At 55.8% G+C, this 21,368-nt stretch overlaps 1 protein-coding gene across 15 annotated transcripts in view; it reads left to right on the top strand.

Annotated features, from left to right (window-relative positions):
• Camta1 (calmodulin binding transcription activator 1) overlaps positions 1 to 21,368 on the top strand; it is a 684,963-nt gene that overhangs the window by 464,518 nt on the left and 199,077 nt on the right. For all 15 annotated transcript variants that reach the window (XM_090335924.1, XM_090335918.1, XM_090335932.1 and 12 more), the window contains one exon: positions 1,269 to 1,340. In XM_090335924.1, coding sequence (XP_090192050.1) covers positions 1,269 to 1,340 — 72 coding nt within the window. The remainder of the gene's footprint in view (positions 1 to 1,268; positions 1,341 to 21,368) is intronic.

Here is a 21,368-nt window from a genome sequence, read left to right as displayed (position 1 = left end):
TTGCAAGACAGAATTGCTGGCAGCGGTCCCTAGGAAGCTGGTGCTGGGGGCACAGGGGAAAGGGGCACTGAAAGCAGGAGCCTGGGACAGAAAGCCCTTCCCCACTGAGGGTCCCACATGGATGTGCCAATCCCGCTTCCTCTTACTGCCCCATCCTTGGGTCCGAGCCCTGGGAAATTTGGGCCAACTGGAAGGTGACTGCCACACTGTAGGTGTGAATGCTCTCACGACAAAGCCTTGGCCCTGGTTTTGGTGTGGGCCCTGCCTGTGGGTGCCTGGGATGGTCCTGCCCACACTGGCAAGCCACCTGGGAGACGGGGCCCATCCCTCCCACACCGACTCTCACGTCTGCTACAAGGGCCCCGGTCCACCTCACGCCCCACTCTGCCTCACTCTCCTCCCCAACTGGTGCCCAGCTCTGTGCTCGCAGGAAGCCCACCCACAGGCCACCTGCACCTGCTGGACCCAAGTGAGAGTTGTGCCAAGCAGGTGGAACTGTCCTATACGCCAGCCTGCCTGACATGTCCTTCCCGGATCTGAATTCTCATCCCCCACCCCCACTCTGGTTTCCAAAATCAAATCCACCTGCAACAGACACCATTTCGTATTGTAAAATCCTAAAGCCAACAACCCCTCATTCAAAAAGTATAACGGCCCCACACTGGTGGCCCTCATGCTTATAATCCAGGAGGCTGAGATCTGACCATCTCGGTTTAAAGTCAGCCCTGGCAGAAAAATCTGTGAGACTCTTACCTCTCCAATTAACCAACAACAAAAAAAGAAAAAAGCCAGAAGTAGAGGTGTGGCTCAAGTAGTAGAGTGCCAACTCTGAGTGAAAAAGGCCAAGTAAGTAAGAAGAGAAAGAAGCCCTGACTTCAAACTCCAGTCCTGGCACTAGAATAAAACGAAATACCACAGGTGAGGAGGCACAGAGGGTCTCTCCGAGTGCTTTGTCCCACCCAGCCAGAAGCTGTGTGTATGCTGTGACTTTTACCACATTCTGAAACTCTCAGCCCTCCAAACATACCTTGGCTGGCCTCTGGGTCCCCAGAGGGGAGTCCTGTCGCTGCCCCTTCCTGTGTGTCTCTGCTGGCATGTCCCTCGTGCTCCCTGGATCCTGTCCCTGAGGCAAGGCTTCGTGCAGGAGCTGGGCCATGCCTCCCTGGGTCAGCTGGAGGTGGTGCGGCCTTCCTGCCCCTTCTCTGTTGCCTCTCTTCCTCTTTCCTTCCCTCGTTCCAACTGAATTCTCGTTTTTCCTCTCTCCCTAGTGCTTGTACGGCTGCTATGTCCATTCCTCCATCATCCCCACCTTCCACCGGAGGTGCTACTGGCTCCTTCAGGTAGGTGGCTGGGACTGGGGGCTGTTGACATCAGGGTCGATGGAGGGCATTGAGGGGACACGGGGCTCCCGTATGTGGCGTGGCTGTGAGTCAACAGCCTTGGTGAGTCCTTCTAGGCGTGGGCTGCGTGTGTGCTGAGGCCTGCTTCCTGGCTTGGTTGTCGGAAGCCAGGAAGGGGAGAGAGTTGGTGAGACCAGGCTCCTGGCTGCCTCGGTTGCCTTCCGATGCGAACAAGAGGCAAGGCTAAGCCTCCTGGCCCTGACTGTGATGTGCGTCTGGACCAAAAGCCACATGACTGTGTGCTCTGTGTGCGGTCACAAAGCATGTGTGGGAAGCAGACTTCCAGAGGGAGGATGGATGGAGAGGTGGATTGATGGATTGACTGATTATTGATGGACTAAATGAGTGGATGACAGCTGGGGAGGAGGAGCCATTGGCTCCCTGGAATGGCGCTCTATGATCGGTTGGCAATGTCTTCGGGTGGAGTGCTCTGGCAGCACCCACTGGACCTCTGGCCATGGTGCTTGTGTGTGCAGAACTATGTAGAGACAAGAGACTCTGGAGCCCTCCTGCGTCTTGCGTATTGGGATTGTCATTGTAGAGGGTGGCGATGGTGGATTGGCTCCCTTTGCACACATGGCCCCCGCTCCTGACAGTGCCGTGGGCTTTGGGGGAGCGGAGATCTCTGGGAGCTGAGGGCACTGCCAGGCCAGGTAACCAGCCTGCCCAGCCCCAAGGCGCGGAAAGCACAGGAAGGACACAGCCACGGAGGACTTGGCCACAGGGAAGGTCACCTGGGAGGGGTGACCTGGCCTGCAGCCCACGGGATGGGGAGACCCAACTTCAAGCACCCCAACCCCACCCAGCCCCAGCCCCCTACGCTGCTCCCTCCTCCCTTGGCTCCCAGGGCCCGCTGATGCGTTGGTTAGGAAGGGTGCCTCAGATAGTCTTAGAATGTGCCTGTTGGTTAAAGGATGCTGTGCCCACCGTGCCCTGTCCCCACTGCCCACTGTCCTGGCTCTGTCTCCAGAGGAGGCTGCCGGGAAGCCTGATTCTCTGGTTTCTTGGACCCTTGTCTTCGGGGGGGTTACACGACCAGGTGGGACGGGGGAGTGCTCTGGGCTATCCTGAAGGTGGGCTATCCTGAAAACCCATGGGCACCGGGTTTTCTCACTGCCATGGCGGGAGTGGAGCCTGGGCTCCAGCCATGCTAACTCCACCCTCTCCACATTCCAACTCTGGCTTCTAGAAGCACTGTTTCTCCCGTGCAGGCTGCGGCCTCTGGAAATTCTGGGTCTGGTTTTGGCTTTTCTCCTTTCTGGTAGAGAATGCGTCTCTGGCACGCTGGCTCTGCCTCCACCTGGCCTGGCGCACCCCAGCTTCCTGCCGGAAACCCCACTGTCCTTGAGCCTTACCCCTTCCCCAGGCCTGCTCTACACCCCATCTCTGTTGGCCTCCCCTGTTTTCATCACACTCTCGTGGCTTTTTAATTCCCTGCATTTGTTTTGCTGTGTGAGGACCGAGCTCATGACGCCATAACTGTTTTCCATCCAGCTCCCACGCGCCAGGGTGATGAGGAGAGGCCTGCCTCACCCTCCCTCCCGCTCCCATCTCCTGCCTCCCCCGTACATGGGCACACACTTGGGGTGATTCACCTGCATCAGACTCATCACCTTCCAGCAAGCAGAGCCACGGTCTCCCCAGAGGCTAATATCACAGACTCAGGGTTTTGATGGCCCATCGGGGATCTCTTTATTTTCTTCTGCCCGGGCCCAGGGGAGCTACACTCCTACTCTGTGTCCTCTATGTCCCTCAGCAATGCTCTGGCTCCCGTTCTGTGTGCAGGTGATAGAGCAGGAATGTGCACAGGTGTGGGGTGTGCCACCCCCCCAGCCTGGCCAGGCAACAGGAGGCTAAGGAGCTTTCGGCCAAAACAATTAGCACAATGTACGTCCTGCTCAGAGCCAGGAGCTCCACGGCAGCCGGTGCCGCTCAGGGCAATTTGTTCTGGTGCTAATTACAATACCAGGATAATGACGGTGTGGTCAGGTTTAATTTCTCTGATATTAAATGGGGAAGAAGCTGTGAGATGCCAGCCCACATGGAAATTGGCACAAGTTTGTCTCTGATATCAATTACCAGGAAAAAGGGCTAGTGAACACCAAGGTATCAAGGTAGTCGTTCAGTGAGGGTGGGAAGGGAGCAGGGGCGGCCTGGGCCCACCGTACCCTACATCTGCCCAGCAGCTGGTCAGGGACAAGGCAGTGTCTAGAAAAAGAGTCAAGGAGGCAGGGATGGCACTGGGTAAGCCTCCACTGCCAGCTACCACAGAGCCACTCAGCTCCTGCCGAGATTTCACTGCCACCCCATGACCCCGACATCCACCCGCTCCAGGTCACTGAGCACACAATGGCTCCTCCCTACAGGGGCCTGCACTCTCCTCTCTACCCACACTGGGAGTTCCCCCCACACACCCAGACCTGGGCCATGGCAGAACAGACACCAGAACACCCAGGAAGATGTGGCTGTGCGTCGGCAACTGTCCCCTGCAAGGGGAGGGACAAAGCCAGGACAGGATGCTGACATCTGGGAGGGTGAAGACAACGCCACAGGACACATGGTGTCCCGGCCACGGGATGTGTTTTCAGGGGAGGATCCTGCCTCTCTGCCTTGTGTCTGTCTGTCCCTCTGTGTATGTCATTTTCTCCCTTCGGTGCTAATAAATATTCTATTAGACTGTGAGCCAGGAGTCCAGCAAGCAGCCCCTAGAATGTAAAGTGCTGGAGACTGCTTAGGCTGGAGGGGCTACAGCCGGTCAGTGCTGAGACTGCGGGGACCAGACGTACGAGGGGCAGCTCAGAGGTGGCAGAGGGCGGACCGTCCCTGCTCAGGTGGCATTTGAGGTCACAGGCTGCTTTGAGCTCAGATGAGCTGAGCCTGGGTCACTTCTCCAGCTGGCCAGGTGCGGAGCCTGGAGTGAGCTCAGCAGTTATGTCCCCACCGCTAGCCCTGGAAAAGGCCACCACTGCTGGTGGCACCACCAATAGCATTGGCTCCATTTCCTTGGAGGCTCTGTGTTGCAGTGGCAGGGCCCTAGACTCTGCCACCATTTGTCTAGATAGGTCACTGTGGCCCAGGGAGCAGAGCCAGGCCTGGAGTCGTGCAGGTGGCAGGGATGAGCAGGGCAGGGCAGGGCAGGGCATGTGTGGCCTCCATGTCACTCAGGCCTCTCCCCCTCTACCTCATGGGGCCTGGCTGCTGGAGCCGCTGCCTGAGCTCTGCTAGGGTCCAGTCAGGTGAGTGGGCACCAGAGTGCAGGTCCGTTGCCCTGCCCCTCGGCCTCTTGGGGGAGCCTCCTGCACCCCCAACAGGCCTTCATTTCAGGCTACCCTTCCCACATAGTCTGCATGGCTTATTTGGAAACCATTTGTGCTTCTAATGAGTGTTTTTTCCTCTCTGCCCTTGTCCTCTAAAACGCTTAATGAATGTTTTCTGTGCGAGTGAGGCAGGGGGGTGTTCCCGTGTATTTACTGTGACTGCCATTTGAGCTGCTTGGCTGCTGTGTTCAGCTTGCTGGCGCCCAGGCCAGAGGGCTCCTTCCCAGCCCAGCCCGGCTCTGCAGCATCACAGTGGCCTGTGGAAAACAGGGCCAGGGCTGGGGCTCAGCGGAGACCCCAGCACAGAGCGGAAGGAGCCCTGATTCACATGAGAATGCGGACATTTGAATGTTGAGATCCAGGACTTGGGTAATGAAAGGAGCACTGGATTCAGAGTCTAAGGACTGGGTTTTAATACTGCCCGGTGCATCCCAAGTCGTAGTGGTGCTGGCTACTGCTGAATGCCACCTTCTGGCCAAGAAGTAAACCAGTAAACCACACCAGTGCTCCACCAGTCCAGGGGCCAGTGGAGTAAGGGTGTGTGCGGGGAAGGGGAGGGGGAGGTCTCTCACAGCCATGTTCTCTGTCTCTCTATGCGATACCACCATCACCCCTTTATGTCTATGAGGCCCTTGAAGGAGGATAGAGGAGTGGAGGACACTTTTTCCTGGGTCATAAACCCAGCTGGAAAACTTGGGAGCTGCTGGGCCCTCACCTACCACTCCCTGCTTCCTGCTGTCGGGAGCCTCTGGTAGAAACAGCAGGCGCAGGAGTGCTGTGGAAAGACTTGGTGTAGCTCAGTCTCAAGATTGCAGCCCCATCACTTTGGCCTGTGGGGGCTCAGCACATCATGGCAGGATCACAGAGGCAGAGCAAGCCTGCTCACCTCAGAGAGACCGGGAAGCAGAGGCCAGGAGTTGGGGGGAACTACCCTTTCCCCTCCAAAAGCACACCCAAGTGACCGCGCCGCGTCCCATCGCCTCCACCCCCTTCCTGCCGCACCAGGGGTTGGAGACCCCATCTTTAGCACCAGGTCTACAGGGAGCATGTGTGATCTAAACCAGGACAGGTACCGTTGCTTCCCACCGCAGGCACCACAAGGCCAAGAACCAGGGCACATTGCAGGGGTACAAGGCCCCCCGGGGGAGGCCCATGAGCTGAGCATGGGCCCAGTGGAGGTCCCAGATGCTGCAGGGCTCCCCAGGAGAATGGAAGCCTCCGCCAGGACTCTGCCTTTCAGAGAGGATGGACTGCAGCTGGGCCCCGGCGCACTCCCAGGCAGCCCCTGGTTCTGGAACTGGACCCTGGGTGGAGCCAAAGTCCCAAACTCAAACCCAGCAGCCCTGGCTTTCCCCAGGCAGGAAGGAGGAGCATGCTTCTGTCTGGGAGGAAGGCGGGCTGCCTGCCCGGGGCTGGCTGTGAGACTCAGCGAGCTGTCTGTACAGCCAGTGGGAGGCTGCAGAATGACCTAGATCATCCCCAGCTTGGGGTCTCCAGAAAAGGAAGCGGTGAGGGGGTGGGGAGTGGAGGGCAAAAGAGGAGGAGGACAAAGAGGAGGAGGAGGAGGAGGAGGGAGAGGAGGAGGAGGGAGAGGAGGAGGGGATGGGGAGGGAGGAGGAGAAGAGGAGGGGAGGAGAGGGAGAAAGAGGAGGAGAAGGAAGAAGAGGAGGAGGAAGAGGAGGAGGAGGGAGAGGAGGAGGAGGAGGAAGAGGAGGAGGAGGAGGAGGAGGAGGAGGAGGAGGAGGAGGAGGGTGGCGGCAGCAGCAGCAGGATTCAGGACCATGGAGAGCAGCCGTACAGCCTAGGGCAAGATGGTGGTGGAGAAGGAAGAGAAGGAGGACTGTTGCTCCTCTCCGGGGCAGCAACACGGGAACGGGGAGGGACACACAGGGCCAGCCTGTAGTCCCCCGGGAGCCGAGCGAGATGGTAAGGGTCGAATGACCCAGCCCTCCCCCAATCACCGGGGAAGAAAAAACCACGCTGAGTCAGAAGCAGTGTTAACCATGAAAGCGCATCAGATCTCTCTGCTGATCTCTGCTGATCTCTTGTTCTCTGATGCTCTCCTCTCTTTATTGCGTCAGACAATTAGTTATATACTGTTAGGGTAGGAGAAGGTGGGCACTGGGAAGCTAGCCAATAGGAAGAGGGCCTCTGTGCTACCACTAAGGATCTGGGTGGGACTTTCAGGTACTGGGCAGGACAGGTGCAGGAAAGCTCGCGAGACCTGAGCTGCTGTGAGACCCGCGAAACTGCGGGGGGTTCAATCGAGTCACCTACACAGAGATGCCTTAAGAGAGGTATGCAAAAGACCGAATGCCTAGACAAAGCCCTTTAATTGCAGCTGAGCCAGAATCAGGCCTCAGAGACGGAGGTCAGGCCCCAACAGAGGACAAAGAAAAGGAGGGGAAGAAGGAAGGGAGGGACATTGAGGGGCAACAAGCCAGACTTCCTGGGGGGCTGCAGCCTCTCTTCCCACCTTTCTGGGGACTTTCAGGAATGGCCACTTCCTGTCTGTACCAGACTAGACCCCAGCAAGTCCCCAAGGAGCCCCCTCCCTGCCACGTCCTTTCCGGTGGCCCCTAGGCCCCCTCTGCACAGTCCTCTGGGAAGCAAGAGCCCTTCAAGTCCCCAGGAGGAGCAGGCCACGAGCCAGAGCACTGCTCCCTGGGCCGGCTGCGCATCTTGGTGCCCAAATTGGGTCTGAGACGTGGCCACCCCACCACACTACCACTGTTGTCCCTTGTGACTGGGGGAGCCCGAGCTTCACGAGCAGGGCAGCCCAAAAACACACCACATGGTTCAGCAAGGCACAGTTTCTCTCACATGCTTTCTTCCTTCTTTTAGAGTAGAATGTGGTAGCTTTATTATTAATAATAATAATAATAATAATAGCCGGAGGCAGGGTGTCTGTGGCTCATGGTTGTCATCCTAGCTACTTAGGAGGCTGAGATCTGAGGATTGCAGTTCAAAGCCAGCCCAGGATAATCTAAGAGATTCTTATCTCCAACGAGCCATTCGTTGTAGAGCTATGGCTCCCGGTGGTAGAGCACTAGCCTTTAGCAAAAAGAGCTCTGTGACAATACGTAGGCCCCAAGTTCAAGTCCCATGACTGACAAAAGACCAAACAAAACAAAATACCTTGAAGCCTTGCTGTTTGCTCACCTCTTTCCTCTCTGGACTGATATCTGAAGTCCTCAAGAAGAGTCCTAAGAGTTCATTGCTGACCTGTGCAGCAAAGTGGGGTACAGTGGGGTCAGGGTAAAGCGATGAGATCTTCCAGGCATCCTAGAATGCCCGCCCTGGGCCTACGCACACGCTGGGGGTCGAGCTGCCCAGCCCTCTCCGGAGGGGGGATGTGTGCCCCAAACTTCTGTTTGGCATGGTGTGTAGAACTGATGGGGCCCCACAGGACCTCCTGTAGCTCCTGTGACCTCAGGCAGTTCGTCAGTCTTCTGTGAGCTGGTTTCTGCATCAGCACAATAAAGACAGCCATAGCCCCGCGGCACAGGGCTGCCGTGGCGGTTGATATCACTGGACACAGCACACGTGACATTGTAACACAACTCCTGGCACATGGCACACGTGTACTCCAGAAACAGTAGCTCAGTACCGTCAACACCAGGCCAGGCTATGCCAACTGTCTGACATCCCAGAGAACATGCCCTGACCCCCAACCCAACAGCCCACCCCCCTTAGCTCTCACAGTGAGGGTGAACTAGGTAAGGGCCGCCCTCCCTAAGCTAGGCCATCCCATCAGGGACAGAGCTGTCCACTCCCTGGCAGCCTGGAAGGACGAGGCAGTGGAAGGCAGCCCACAGGGACTCTGTCGTCTCTGGGACGGGTCTTATCCACACTGACACTGACAGGTGTGAAGGCTCAGCCAGCTCTTTGGGGAGCCAGTGCCCTCTGCTGCCTATCCCAATCTGTCTGCAAAAGAGCCCCACTGGGGGTCCTGCTCCACAGCCCTGGGGACAGGCTGCCCTGCTGGTGATGTAGGCAGGAAGAGACCAAAGCCAGTGTCCACGCACCCAGCAGGCCTGGAAGTGCACGAAATACTTTAGCACGACGTAGTGTCTCTTTTTCCTTTCCTTTGTAAGAAGAACATGATGGCTTCATAAAAACAATCTGAGGCCTTTTGCTCAGTTTCATTGGGGTGAAAGAGGAGTGCTGGGAAATAAAGCCTGGAGACACCCCTCTGGGTGGGTGGAGGGTTGTGTTCTAGGTGGGGTGGGGTCCCTAGAAGTACACACATCACTGAGACAGGGGACCAAGCATGAGGGCTGGGGCAAGGGAAGGCATTGCTGTCAGCTGACATTCTGTCCCCAAAGAGACATGTGACCGATGTCATTCGAGAAAAGGAAGAGAAGGGCAGGGCAGGGCAGGGCAGGGAAGGGAAGGGAAGGGAAGGTTCTGCACACTGCTCCAAGCACATGGCTTAGAAGACCACAGCCTGGCCCTGGACAGCCATTGGCAGTTAGCTAAGAGCCTCAAGTCCAGGGATTTCTGAGTCCCACCACTGGGACATGAGGAAACTGCAGTAAAATCTTCCCAGTGTCCCATGGACATGTGAGGATGAGGGAGAAAGGAAGCTCAGAAAGCACAGGGAAAGCAGCAGGGCTGAACCTGGTGTGGGCTTTCTGCAGACACCATCCACATCCTGGGCGGCTGTGGGCCACGGTGGCTGACCCCTCGGATACAACCGTGGGGTGAGATAGATGACAAGGGGAGTGGCTGCAGACCCGGGGGGCCCATTTCTCGGTTGGTTTAAGAAGCACAAGAGTCTGACAGTCCTTGGCCACAAGCCCAGTCTTCCTGGCCCGCTGTGTTCCTGTGAGGTGGGGCTGAGCTGTGCATCCCTCGTTCCCCACCCACGGTCACCACACCCAAAGTGGCTGTGACCACTGGCCAGGGTACATGAGTCTCAGCCGGGCCCCCGGAGTGGCCCCGGGGCAGGAGTAGGTCAGCCTTGGGCTTCGGGGGCCCCATGAGCCCTGAGGGCAGTGGAAGGCTAACCCTAGGCGTTGAAGTCCTCTCTGCTCCTAACTTACATGCCTAGCCGATGGCATCTAAAGTCAGCCCATGTGCTGAGTCCCTGGGAGACATGGAGAAGAGGCCAGAGCAGAGGTGCAGACGCAAAGCTGCTCCAGAGAGCCAGCCAGATGCCAAGGTCTATACTTGTAGTCCTAGCATTCTGGAGGCTGAGACAAAAGGATCTCGTGAGTCTCAGAGTCTCCAGCCGGTGGAGGCCATAGAGCCAGAGCATCTCCAGAATCAAGAAACCAGCAAGCTGCTGTGACTGCAGTGATGCCGCCCACACCACTGCATTGTGGGCATTGTCGGCATGGCCGCATTGTCATCCGGATAGCAGCGGCCCCCGAGGCCACGGCTTCTGTGCACTCTGGGACCCTGTGAGGCCTCTGCTTTGTAATTCTGTTGCTGGGGAGAAAGGGGCTGGGAGCTCTGGCCAGCCATCACAGCCCTCCACACAAAGGGGGAAGACCCACACCCAAGACACAGCCTTCTCTACCAGGAAGGAGAAAGGCCCCACCCTGCAAGAAGAGCAAGGGGTTGTGGGTAAGAAGGCCAGAGAGGGAGGGTGGGGTGCCACAGGGGTGGGCAGGGAAAGAGCCCAGAGGGGCAGTGTTCCCAGTAGAAGACTCAGGGTGCCCACTAGCACTGGGCAGAGCCCTGCCTGCCCTCCCCTCCCCCCAGCTGGGGAAGGGGACAGCTGGGTGGGGGGTGGGGAGGGAGAGGAGCTGAGGACAAATGGCCGTCTCTGACATATAATTCTCCCACTGCCTTCTTGTCCCAGCTTTCTCCTAACTAGCAGCACCCCCCATCTTTCTCCATTTAATGCCCCTTGAATAACGTGATGAGGCGATAAGGTAGACAATCAGGAATTTATGGTGCTATGCAAAAAAAAAAAATTGCTCAATTCCATTAAGATTTCAGGGCTCCAGCCAAGGTTGCCTGGCATGGTGGTAGTATTTTCTCCTCATACATCTTTGCTTGGTTGCGATTTATGAGGCTAAGGCCATAGCTGTACCCACCTAGAGCCTCCAGGAAATATGGCAGACACCCCCAGAATGGCTATTATCCTCTCTGAGGAGTGTCACTGGGAATTTTCCGGGAAATTCCCTCGTGCCAATCTCTTCCTTCAGCTTGCTTTGGGCACAAGGTAATGAGGGCTGTTTGGTTGGCATTTTCAGCAGAGCTCCTTGTGTACTTGGGGCAGGGGGAGCCCCAATATCTAACCTTGTTAGATATTGCTAGAGGCCAAGGAATATGGCGGGCCAGAACCCTTCTCTGCAGAAGGACCCTCTGCCTCCACCTCGTGTCAAGGCTGTACTGAGCCTAGGAGAGGCAGCCTTCTGCTTGTGAGAGGTGTGGCTCCAATTCAGGCATCAAATGCCTCCCTCTTGAGGCCATTTGAAGGACAGACTGAGGCCACGCACAAGGTCACAGCTGGCAGGATGTGATGTCACACCCAGGGGATGCAGAAGGTGTGGGACTGGGGGAGGGTCTCCCCAAAGATCCCACCACCAACGGCCATGTGTCATTCCCAAACCCCATGTCATCATTTGTTCCAAAGCCTTAGGCAGGAACTGGAGGTAAAGTGAGTGGTGCCTCTGCCTTCTGCCCGTTTCTCGCCTGCACCCCATCACCCTGGCCTTCCACTGCTCCTCAGCCTGCTGTGGAGCCATTAGGCATCTCCTGGCTGGGACTATAAAGCTCCCTTTGTCTCTCAGCCCTGGACGGCCTTGGCTGCCCAGGCTTGGATGCATAAAGTTGCCTGAGCAGCAGATCCTCGGAGATGCGAATTATTAATTAGTCTTATTATGCAGATTTGTCAGACTCTTAATCCTTCGGTCTGGGTCTGTGGTGAGGACCGTGCCCCCATGGAGGGGGTGTCAGCCTGAGTAAGCGATGGCTTTCAATATCAAGGCAGAACAAAGGGCCATTGAATTTGGTTGCTATCTTTATTTATCGAGCCAAATCATTCCTGGTCCCCTTCACAGAGCCCTTGTCAGAGATGAGAGGGATCCAAAAAGCTGCTCTGTTTCCCTTCTAGTTGGCTTCTAATATGGGTCTTTTGTTTAATTATCCATCTCCTGTAATCCAGCCAGCGTTAATACCCTAATCTTCTTTGGAGCAAAGGGGTAACAGCGCCTTCTAAAGCCAGACAAAAGTTTGCCTGGAGGAAACACTTTTTGTGTTGCCTCTGAAGGAACTCAAAGGGCCAAGAATGAAATTCAGATGTAATTTGATAGAGCCAAATGGAACACGGAGGCATTTGGTGACAGCGCAGTGTGCAAACGTCAGCAGCTCACTCGGGCCTGCAGCTGTGCCCCAGCTGGACAGTGATGGTGGCGATGGGGATGTGCCATAGACCCCAGCCACGAAAGGCGATCCCTGTCTTGGCACAGTGGCATCTTCCCTGCCTCTACCATAATTGATGACCTGGTGACTGTCAGGGAGATATGTGATGAGCTCCAGGCTCCTGGCAAGTGATTTTCACCAGAGAGGTGTACTCAGGTGTGCATAAGTGTGTGTGTGTGTGTGTGTGTGTGTGTGTGTGCGCACATACTGGTATACATAGATGTGTGCTGGTCTGCACAGCATATGTAGGTGCCCCTGCAGGGATGCACAGTATGCAAGCATGTGGAGGTATGCCCAGGCATGTATGTACACATAGGTATTCATAAGTGCACATAGCATGACTCCTCCCACCATCGCTCCTTTGGAAGTCCTGCAAAGTCTAGCCTTGCCTCTCACCAGTGCTCACTGCATTAGCTGCACACTGGCCAGTCTCAAGCACCTCCATTCACTCTGTGCCTGGACAAGCAAAGAAATAACACACAGCTCCCTGCAGGCCATCGGCATAGTGCCAGGCCAGCAGCAGCTCACCCAGGGGCAGGGCCAAGCCCCAGCCCGGGGTTTTCCCCCCAAGGGAACGCAGACTCAGGAGAAAGGGTCTTCAGGTGTCCCCAAGCTGGCAGGGCTCTGCTTCAAGGAGGCCCCACAAGGCTTTTTAGGTTTTTATCTACAAATGGTTGTACAAGGGGGCTACCATTTCACATGCCCATTTGTGTGCACAGTGCATCTTGATAGGCGCCACCCTTCCATCGATCCCCCCACCCACCGCCCCGCCACGGTCCCATCGAGTTTCCCACTTCCTTTCACACGTGAGCATTGAGTGCTCGGAGTTCTGATGTGGCCATGAAGGCTGAGGCCTTGGCATCATGCTGACCAGCAGAAGAGCCCACGTGGAGTTGGGTCACTTAGACAAACACACCCCAAACTGGGGCTTTGTTTCTTCACCCACAGAACGGGGCCATGTGACAGAAAGGGTTTGTGGCGGCTTTCAGGGTGCTTTGCCCCAGAGGTCAGACAAAGGCAAGTGCTCTAGTGACAACTGGGGCTGCTGTTGTCCCAATGGTTCTGAAGTCACAACCTAGGCCATTCACCCCAGCTGTGCCCCACCGTGCACACGTCCTGGGCCCTGCCCTCTCAGCCTGCCACCAGAGTGTCACACATTTCCCTGCCAGGCTCTGCTGTCGGAATTCACAGCTGAAGCCATGGGCCGTGCCTGGATGCCATCTCCCCATGCACCTGCTCAGCGAATCCTAGGGCTGTCCCCAGAGAAGCCTGGCTCTTTCTGAAAAAGCCAGGTTTCTGAAATCCTGCCAGCAATTCCCCTAGACCGCTGGCTTCACGACCCCCAACTGCCTCCTGCCTGGCCGCCCGTGTCTCCCTACAGTCTACCTCTACCTCTCACGGGTACCAGGGAGGCTCTACTCACCATCCCGGCAAGGAAAAGCGGGGCCCAACCCCTCCGCTGTGACAGGCCGGGCCTCAAGCTAGGAAGTGACTCCCCACCACCCCTGGGATGGGGTACCTTGGTGACAGAATAGAGTCGTAGCCATTCCCCCTCAACGACCCCTTCCCCAGAACCAAGCCCTTCATGATTCTGGAAGTTTCTGAGCAGGATCTTAGGAGCCAGCTGTCTAACCCCAAGCCATCACTCAGGGAGGCCATAACTTGCCTGAGTGTCCCCAGTGAACCAGCAGAAGCCGGGCTTGAATACTGCCTCTTCCTGGGCCTCCCCTTGCGTGGAGGCTGGGAGGGCATCTTTAGCATGCCAGGCTAGCTTCCCAGACCATGCCTGCATGCAGCTCTGCCGTCTGATCAGAGAGCGCACGCTCGCCACATTACACCAAGTCGGGCTTAATTAGAGAGAAGACGGTTCTGCTGCCAGACACGGAGCGGGGCATGCTTCCCCAGCTCCGGCAATGAGGTCGGGATGGTGATTGCCTCTTTCAGGAGCAGGCAAGCACCTGCCCCTGGGTGGCTGAAGCAGATGGAGAGACAGCCAGGTTTCTATGCCCGCAAGCAGCGGAGGCAGAGTAGTTGATGCCTACCACAAGGCTCTCCCAGAGAAAGGCAGCACAAAGGCCTAATTTGGGGGGATGCCTGCTTCTGTGCTGCCAGCTCAAAGCTACTAAGGTGGTATCCGCGAGCCGGCAGAATTAATCTTCAGCAGGCAGCTGTCTCAAGCCAGCACGGAGCCTCGCACAGCAGACCGGAGACGGGAGTATCCGCCTGGCCTTCTAGGATTGCTTGGGCCTCTCTGCTCCTGGTCTGAGGCTGATAAAAACTTTGAGGCTGGGAAATGGAAGGCGAGGTCTCTGGCTGGAGTCTCTCAGCCAGTGTAAATTGTCAACCCCAGGGAGAAACCTGTCCTCCGAGGTGGTTCCATCCCCGTGTCCTGCAGCAGCTTCCCAAGGCCTAGGGACAATCCCAGCCCTGAGTGACACAGAGCCCAGCCTCCAGCCCAGTCCCTCCAGCTCCTCACCCATGCTGGGAGGACCTGAGGCCCTTTCAGAGTCCCCTGCCCTGGCTGCTCCTGGCTGCTCAGAGCTGTGGTCCAGGTGAACCTGGCTTTCTTCCCAGGGAGGGAGATGTGGCTCTCCACAGGAGCTGAGGCCACGTCCCCCAAGTCCCCTGCAGGACTCCCCAGCCTGCCTCCCAGCCCCTTCCTCCCTTAGGGAAATTGCAGCGCTTGTGTGTGCCTCAGCTTCTAGTCACACATAGTGGAGACGGTAAGAGTGCCAGCTCCAAGGGGCTGTGAGGAGGTGAGAGCCCTGCCCTGCGGAGCACTTAGCGTGGTGCACGATGCAAATGTAGTAAGTGCTCAGTAAATGCAAGCGCAGGATAGCCACAGCATAGACACACACACATCATACAAGTATACACATAGATAGATACATCATGCCACACTGGCACACAATTAACACACATGTGTATGCACACAACACACGTGCAAATCTGCATACACAGTGGCATATCTGAACTTGCACTGCACACATGACGACATGTATGCCTGCACTATACACATATACACACGAGCTGGCATGATACTTATATACTCCCATGTATGTTATGCTGTGTATGCACACACATGAATACATGTACAGATACATGCATGCATATGCTATGTAGATATATGCATGTCTTCACTATGCACACAGACACACACAGACACACATGCATTATGCACACACTGTAAACATACACTTTGTATGCATGTGTGTCTGCATGTGCTGTGCATATACACATGCCTTTCATACAAATGCCTATATACCTAACCTATAATACACATATCCTTATCTAAAAACACATGTTGCACATATGTATACGTAACATGTGTGTACATGCATGCATGCATGCCCTGCTACACGCAGTGCCCCTGTAAACTCAGACACCTCTGCAGGGAGGTACTCTGGGGAGAGGAGTTCCAGAGCCACCCTCCTTCACAGACAAAATGGTGCCGAGCAGGGCCTTTGCCCAGAACTCTACATGTTATCACACAGCACGTGGGCTCCATCTTTCTCAGAAACCCAGAGAGAAAGTCACATGTTTATGGAGAGCTTCTGGGTTTGAGGTTGGAAGGCAGGGAAGCCCCACTCCTTCTGGAGTCAGATGGCTCCCTCCCCGCCCTCTGCTGGTTCCATGCCCCTCCCTGGCTTTTGCCTCCCCAGTGAGTGACTGGGGATGCTGCTGCTGCCTAGGGGACCTGGACCAGAGGAGCTGCACATTTAGCAAGTGTCTACTGGACAGGGAGTTCCACCCGTGCAGAGAAGAACATTTCTAAAGGGTGGCACTCCGAGGCTTGCCTTGCACAAGTAGAGATGTGTGCCACACAGCAGGGTTCCATCAGCCTCGTGTGGGCAGGAAGCTGGTTGCACGTAGAGCCAGCACCTTCCCCTCAGACAGGGCCTGACGTGGCCGTGCTGCAGCAGGCTGCCTTCCGCCATATCGGGAGGCCTCTGGAGCTGGTGTGGCTTCCACTGGACCACCTGCCTTTGGTAGGTCCTGGCGGCCCCCAAAACGTTGTGTGAGGACCTTCAGGGCCTCCTCTCTGGAGAAGACAGTAGCCTGAAGCAAGGCATAGACACCGAATTCCTCGATCCCTAAACAGCTCTCTGCATTACTGACCCTTCCACAAACCACTCAGACCTTCCTCTGAGACGGCAGAAAACTCCTGGAGAGTCTCCAGGCCAGAAGACACCCAGGTCTGTAGCAAGGCCAATTGCCATGAGAGCAGCCACTCTCCCTGGACTCGCGCACAGCCTGGAAGCCAAAACACTGGCCTACAGACATAACGTTCCCAACGGGGTATGGCAGCCCGAGGTGCAGGGCCTCCCCTGAGCCCTGTGACACCCCTGTTCCATCTTGCAGAAGTGTCCAAGCCATCAGCTAGACAAAGGGACCTCAGGTCAGAGTAACCTGGGGACACCACAGCATATGAACAGCCCTCCGCTGTTCCCCCACAATTGCGGATTCTCACGACTTTCATAGGGGCTGCACAGCTCCCAACTTAAGGAATAATCACTAGGCAAACAACGGAAGGCTCAGAACAGCCTCTCCTGAGGCTCTAGGCTGGAGTTCCTCTGTTGTCCTTCCTTCATTCATTCATTCACCCACTCCTTTATGCACTCATTCAACAAGAGTGCCAATTAGTGTGGGTTCCTCAGATAAGCGTGTGTCCTGCGACGTCCTGTGTCTCCCACCCACCATGGAGGTGCATGAGCACATGGCAGGGGCCTGCCAGGGGGACAGCAGTCTGGTCTAGATGCTGCCCAATGAGAAGCAGCCCCCGGTGTTACCTGGCTCTGTTCCATCTCAGGCCTTTCCCCTTGGCTCCAGTCCTTGACCTTGGGCTGGTCCCTGAGTCTCTAGGACCTTTGGCTATTCTGTCTGTCAATATTTATGAGATGTTTTTGGCACACAGGAAATGTCTTACTCGGCTCTCTTCCTATCCCCATATGAGCTTGTGGATGCCCTCCCCCACCCCACACTTTCTTTGGGACTCCATTTCCTTACCTGAGAAAAAAGGAGAAGGAGGAGGAGGAGGGGAAGGAGGAGGAGGAATATTTTGGATCCAAAGTAGACAAAGCCTTCTCTGACCCACTGTCCCCAGTTTCTTCCATTTTTTCTCTCTTCACTGTGCCCAGGCCAGTACCTTCTGCAGCTGCTATCAGGCCCTGTGCCCCCCCCCACACACACACAGTGCACACAAGACAACCAGGGCAGTTATCAGTGGAGGCTCCCATCCTGGGAGTGTGGAATGGCCGCTCTCCCATGGAGCATGTCTTGTGTCCTGTGTGTCCCTCCACCCTGATTCAGAGATGCTGATGGTGTACAGCATAGAATCTTCCAGAAGGGATCAAATTAATTCCCAGCCAAGAGACCCTGGAGGAAAGAGCTGTCGGGGTTGATGGCTGATGGTTGGCGATTCTCCTGAAGGAGCCAGATGTCATGAACGTGCACCCCCGTGCCGTGGGGCGGGAAAGCCTCCGGCCCCACTCTGGGCTCTTGTTTCTAGTGTGTGTTTTGAATGCCTTGCTCTGCAGGCAGCACTGCATGTTCTGAGGGTCAGACGGTGGGCTGGGTGTCGGGGACCTGGGGCTGAACCAGGCCTCAGGAACCTTACAGGGGGAAAGGGACATGGATATGGGCGCAGAGCCCCAGGGGACCTGGGAAAGAAAGACATCTTCCCAAATGTACACAGTTTGAGAGCGTAGCCTCTGATGCATCCCAGGGCTTTATGTGACCACCACAGGTCGCTGGCCTTCCTGAGACAGGAGGGATGAGGGCAGCCTCGGGCCATGCCCTGCTATAGGGCCATGTCCCTCACAAGGACCCCATGGCCTCTGGTGACAAGAGTGGTTAGAACATGTCTGTGTCTTCCTCTGCCCCTCACACTCCTGGCGTTACCCAGGAGTGGGGTGACAGTGACCATGGGAGGGCATTGGTGGAAATTGCCCATGCTGGGATAGCCGGTCCCCCAGAGGAGGCTCCAGGCCTCCTGGAGGTGGCGCTGTCCCTTGGCACCTCTCTGAGCAGTGACCTGCGCACTCCGGCTGATGTCCCAGTGTTGTCAGCGGGAATGGCATTCCTCAATCCTAGAATCATGCTGGCCCTGTGGCCTGTCAGACGTGAGGCCTCCCCTGCTGGGTATGGCACTGGCTTCTAATGTTTCTTCCCAAGAAAACAGCACTTAGCCCTCAATGAAGGCCAAGCTGTAATTACCCAGGGACCTGCAGAGCCACCCTCCACCCAGTAAGTGGCTGGTGTGCCAGAGGCCCTGGCATGGAGGCACAGCCTGTTCCCCCTCACCCCCCACCCCCAGGCGCAGGCTGGGAGGAGCAGGCCTTAGACAGGGCCTCCTGGCACAGGAAGGCAGAGGTGTGGCTCTCTCGAGCACTTCCTCAGGGAGATCTGAGTCTCCAGTACAGCCTTTGACACCCAAGGCACACGCATCGTCTCTGGATCCAGCCAAGACAAAACCAGCCCCAGTTCAGGGATGGCTCAGGCTTAGTTCCCTGGGTGTCATTTATCCTCTCTGTGCTTGCCTTTGCTTAGGCTTCTTGTTCACAAATAACCTGATGGAAATCCCTTTCTCCTTTCTGGCACCCCTCACCCCCCATCTGTGATTCTCCAGCTCTAGCTTCACGAGAGGTGGGGGCTGACTGCAGGATGGCCCAGGCTGCTTCCTTTAACCGCCCCCCCCCACACACACACCAAGGGCGATTTTCTGTCTGGCTCCCTTTAAGAATGCTGGGAACCTCTGAACTCTTAGTTCGGGTACATATTAGACACAGAGGGAAAGGGTTTCCACGCATGCCGTGGGGCCCACCCAACATTCAGCAGTGCCCAATGGGACTGGAAGAACACCCCTGTGGTCATTAGTTAACATATGGGGGGGGGAGCTGAATAATTACAAGCAGTTCAGTGATTTTTTTTCTTCCTAGTGACTAAGGTTAAAATGAATAGTGCTGAACCGCTGCCCAGGCAGTAGGCTTGTTAAAGGAAATGGTATTTAAAATGATTTTTGAGCCAAAGCAATTTGGCCGCTCCGAGGCGTCCTTTATCTTTTGCTTTCAAGAGGATAATAATGTTTAAAAACGAAGTCACTCATACCATTTCCTGTCGGGAATGTGGGGCGGTGATGGGCGGCCCTTCCCAGGGTTTGTTTACACGATGGCTGATGGGAAATGTACTCTTAATGGGGCCTCTCCCCAGAGCCCATGGTGGTGGCTCTCACGGCACCCAGCCCGGAGCTGTGCCCAGAGCTGTGCCCGGAGCTGTGCCTGGAGCCCTAGGGCCTCCTCACCATTGTTGGGGATATTCTACCCAGTGTGATCCCAACAGGGGTTCAGGTCAGAGAAGAGAGGCCCAAAGAAGACGGATGGGTTCAATTAAGAGAGCCCATAAAGGGGCACCCAGTAGGAAGGGGAGGCCTGTCACCTGCCATCAAGGCACAGACTCACCTTCAGCTGACAATGACAGTACAGCAGCTCCACTCCACCTCAGCAGGGAACAGGCCTGCAGGCCGGGGCCACCCTGGTTGGGGTCACTGTGGGTTCTGGGGTGGCATGGATCCTGGCTGGGGGAAGCTGGCCCTGGCCTTGGCAATCCTGGTATGCTCCACCTAGATGTGCTTAATGAGCAAATGAACAGCAAGCAGTGTCCACCTCCTGCCTTCAACTCCCAGAATTCCCTCAGCAGCATTATGGGATGGATAAAACATTCCATGGCAGTAAAAGAGAGTTGGGGGCCGGGAGTTTGGCCTAGTGGTAGAGTGCTTGCCTAGCATGCACAAAGACCTGGGTTCAATTCCTCGGTGCCACATACATAGAAAGAGTTGGAAGTGGTGCTGAGACTCAAGGGGTAGGACTCTAGCCTTGAGAAAGCCCAGGGACAGTGCTGAGTTCAAGCCCCAGGACTGGCCAAAAAAAAAGAGAGAGAGAGAAAGAGAGTTGGAGCCATTTCCTCCTGCATTAGGACTTGAACACGTGCTCAAGCACACACACATGCACGTAGGCAGGCAGATGCCGCAGAAGTACTGAGTACAGTGCCTGTACAGCAGCTCATCCACACACCCCAGAGCCTTGTCTGAATTTACCTCCCCTGGGTCACTCAAAGGCAGCCTCCCCACCCTGGAGCCCGGCTGGGAGGGTGAGATGGGGGCACTGTGTTGAGGATTCCCTCCCCCACCCCCCGTCACTTCCTGCCCATGTCTGAACACAGGAGGGATCAGAAAAGTGAGGAACCCCGAGATGGGGGCCTCAGGGGCTTTCTGGTGCTGTTTCCTGTGCTGGGGTCACATGGCACCTTTTACAGGAATGGGAAGCTTCTGGAGATGGCCCCCACCATCCCTGGCTTGACTTATACTTGTCCTTCCTCGGTATGGATGCCAGGACACCCCACCCCACCCCACCCCACCCCCGCCACCACCAACACACACACACACACACAACATACGCCATCACAGGCTGAGCAGGGGGAGGTGGGGGGCAGGCTACCGCTCCCTGGACACATTTTAAACATACTTCCAAAGCCTCTGATGGGGACGTGGCCCTCTGGGTTTTTCTTTTCGCGGGATGCAAATTTAATGGACTGTGATTTTTCTCTAGATCTGCTGTTTCAAAAAAAAGACAGCATTAAAAAAGCAATTCTGAATTTTCTTTTGCTCAGGAAAAAAAAAAAGAAAAGGAAGAAAGAAAGAAATCTGCTTGCTATTCAGGCCCAAGATTTTCCTGAGAGATTACTGTACTTGCTTGCCAAGATGTTAGCTAAAGGAAAACACATTTGCTATAGATCAGAAATATTTATCCTGCTCTGGGCAGGAGATCTGAGGAGCCTCATCTGAATGTATTGCACCTGGAAATCTGTCAGGGAGGCCATCTCCTGAGCCTGGGGACAGTCAGTCCAGCTCCCCAAGCTCAGACCTAAGTCAAGGATCATCTGAAAGGGAACATGTCACCTTGCCCAGCAAGCTGGCACTGTCTTGGGGTTCAGTCATCACCTATCCTATCATCTATGTGCTGAGGTGGGCGGGGCACCCAGTCTGGGGAAGAGTAGAGACAGTCACACATCAACTTACTGGCAAGGAAGAAGGGTCCTGGCCTCTGCTGAGCACGATGCTGTGACCTTGAAGGACCCACCTCTGCCTTTCAAAATTTTCTCTCAGACAGCAGATTCTTTTTTTTTTTTTTGCCAGTCCTAGAGCTTGAACTCAGGGTCTGAGCACTGTCCTTGGGCTTTTTCCTCAAAGCTAGAACTCTGCCACTTGAGCCACAGC

The sequence above is a fragment of the Megascapheus bottae genome, chromosome 6 (assembly GCF_031878675.1).
Source record: "Megascapheus bottae isolate mThoBot1 chromosome 6, mThoBot2.hap1, whole genome shotgun sequence".
Classification (NCBI taxonomy): Eukaryota; Metazoa; Chordata; class Mammalia; order Rodentia; family Geomyidae; genus Megascapheus; species Megascapheus bottae.
This window is presented reverse-complemented; position numbering and strand designations above follow the sequence as displayed.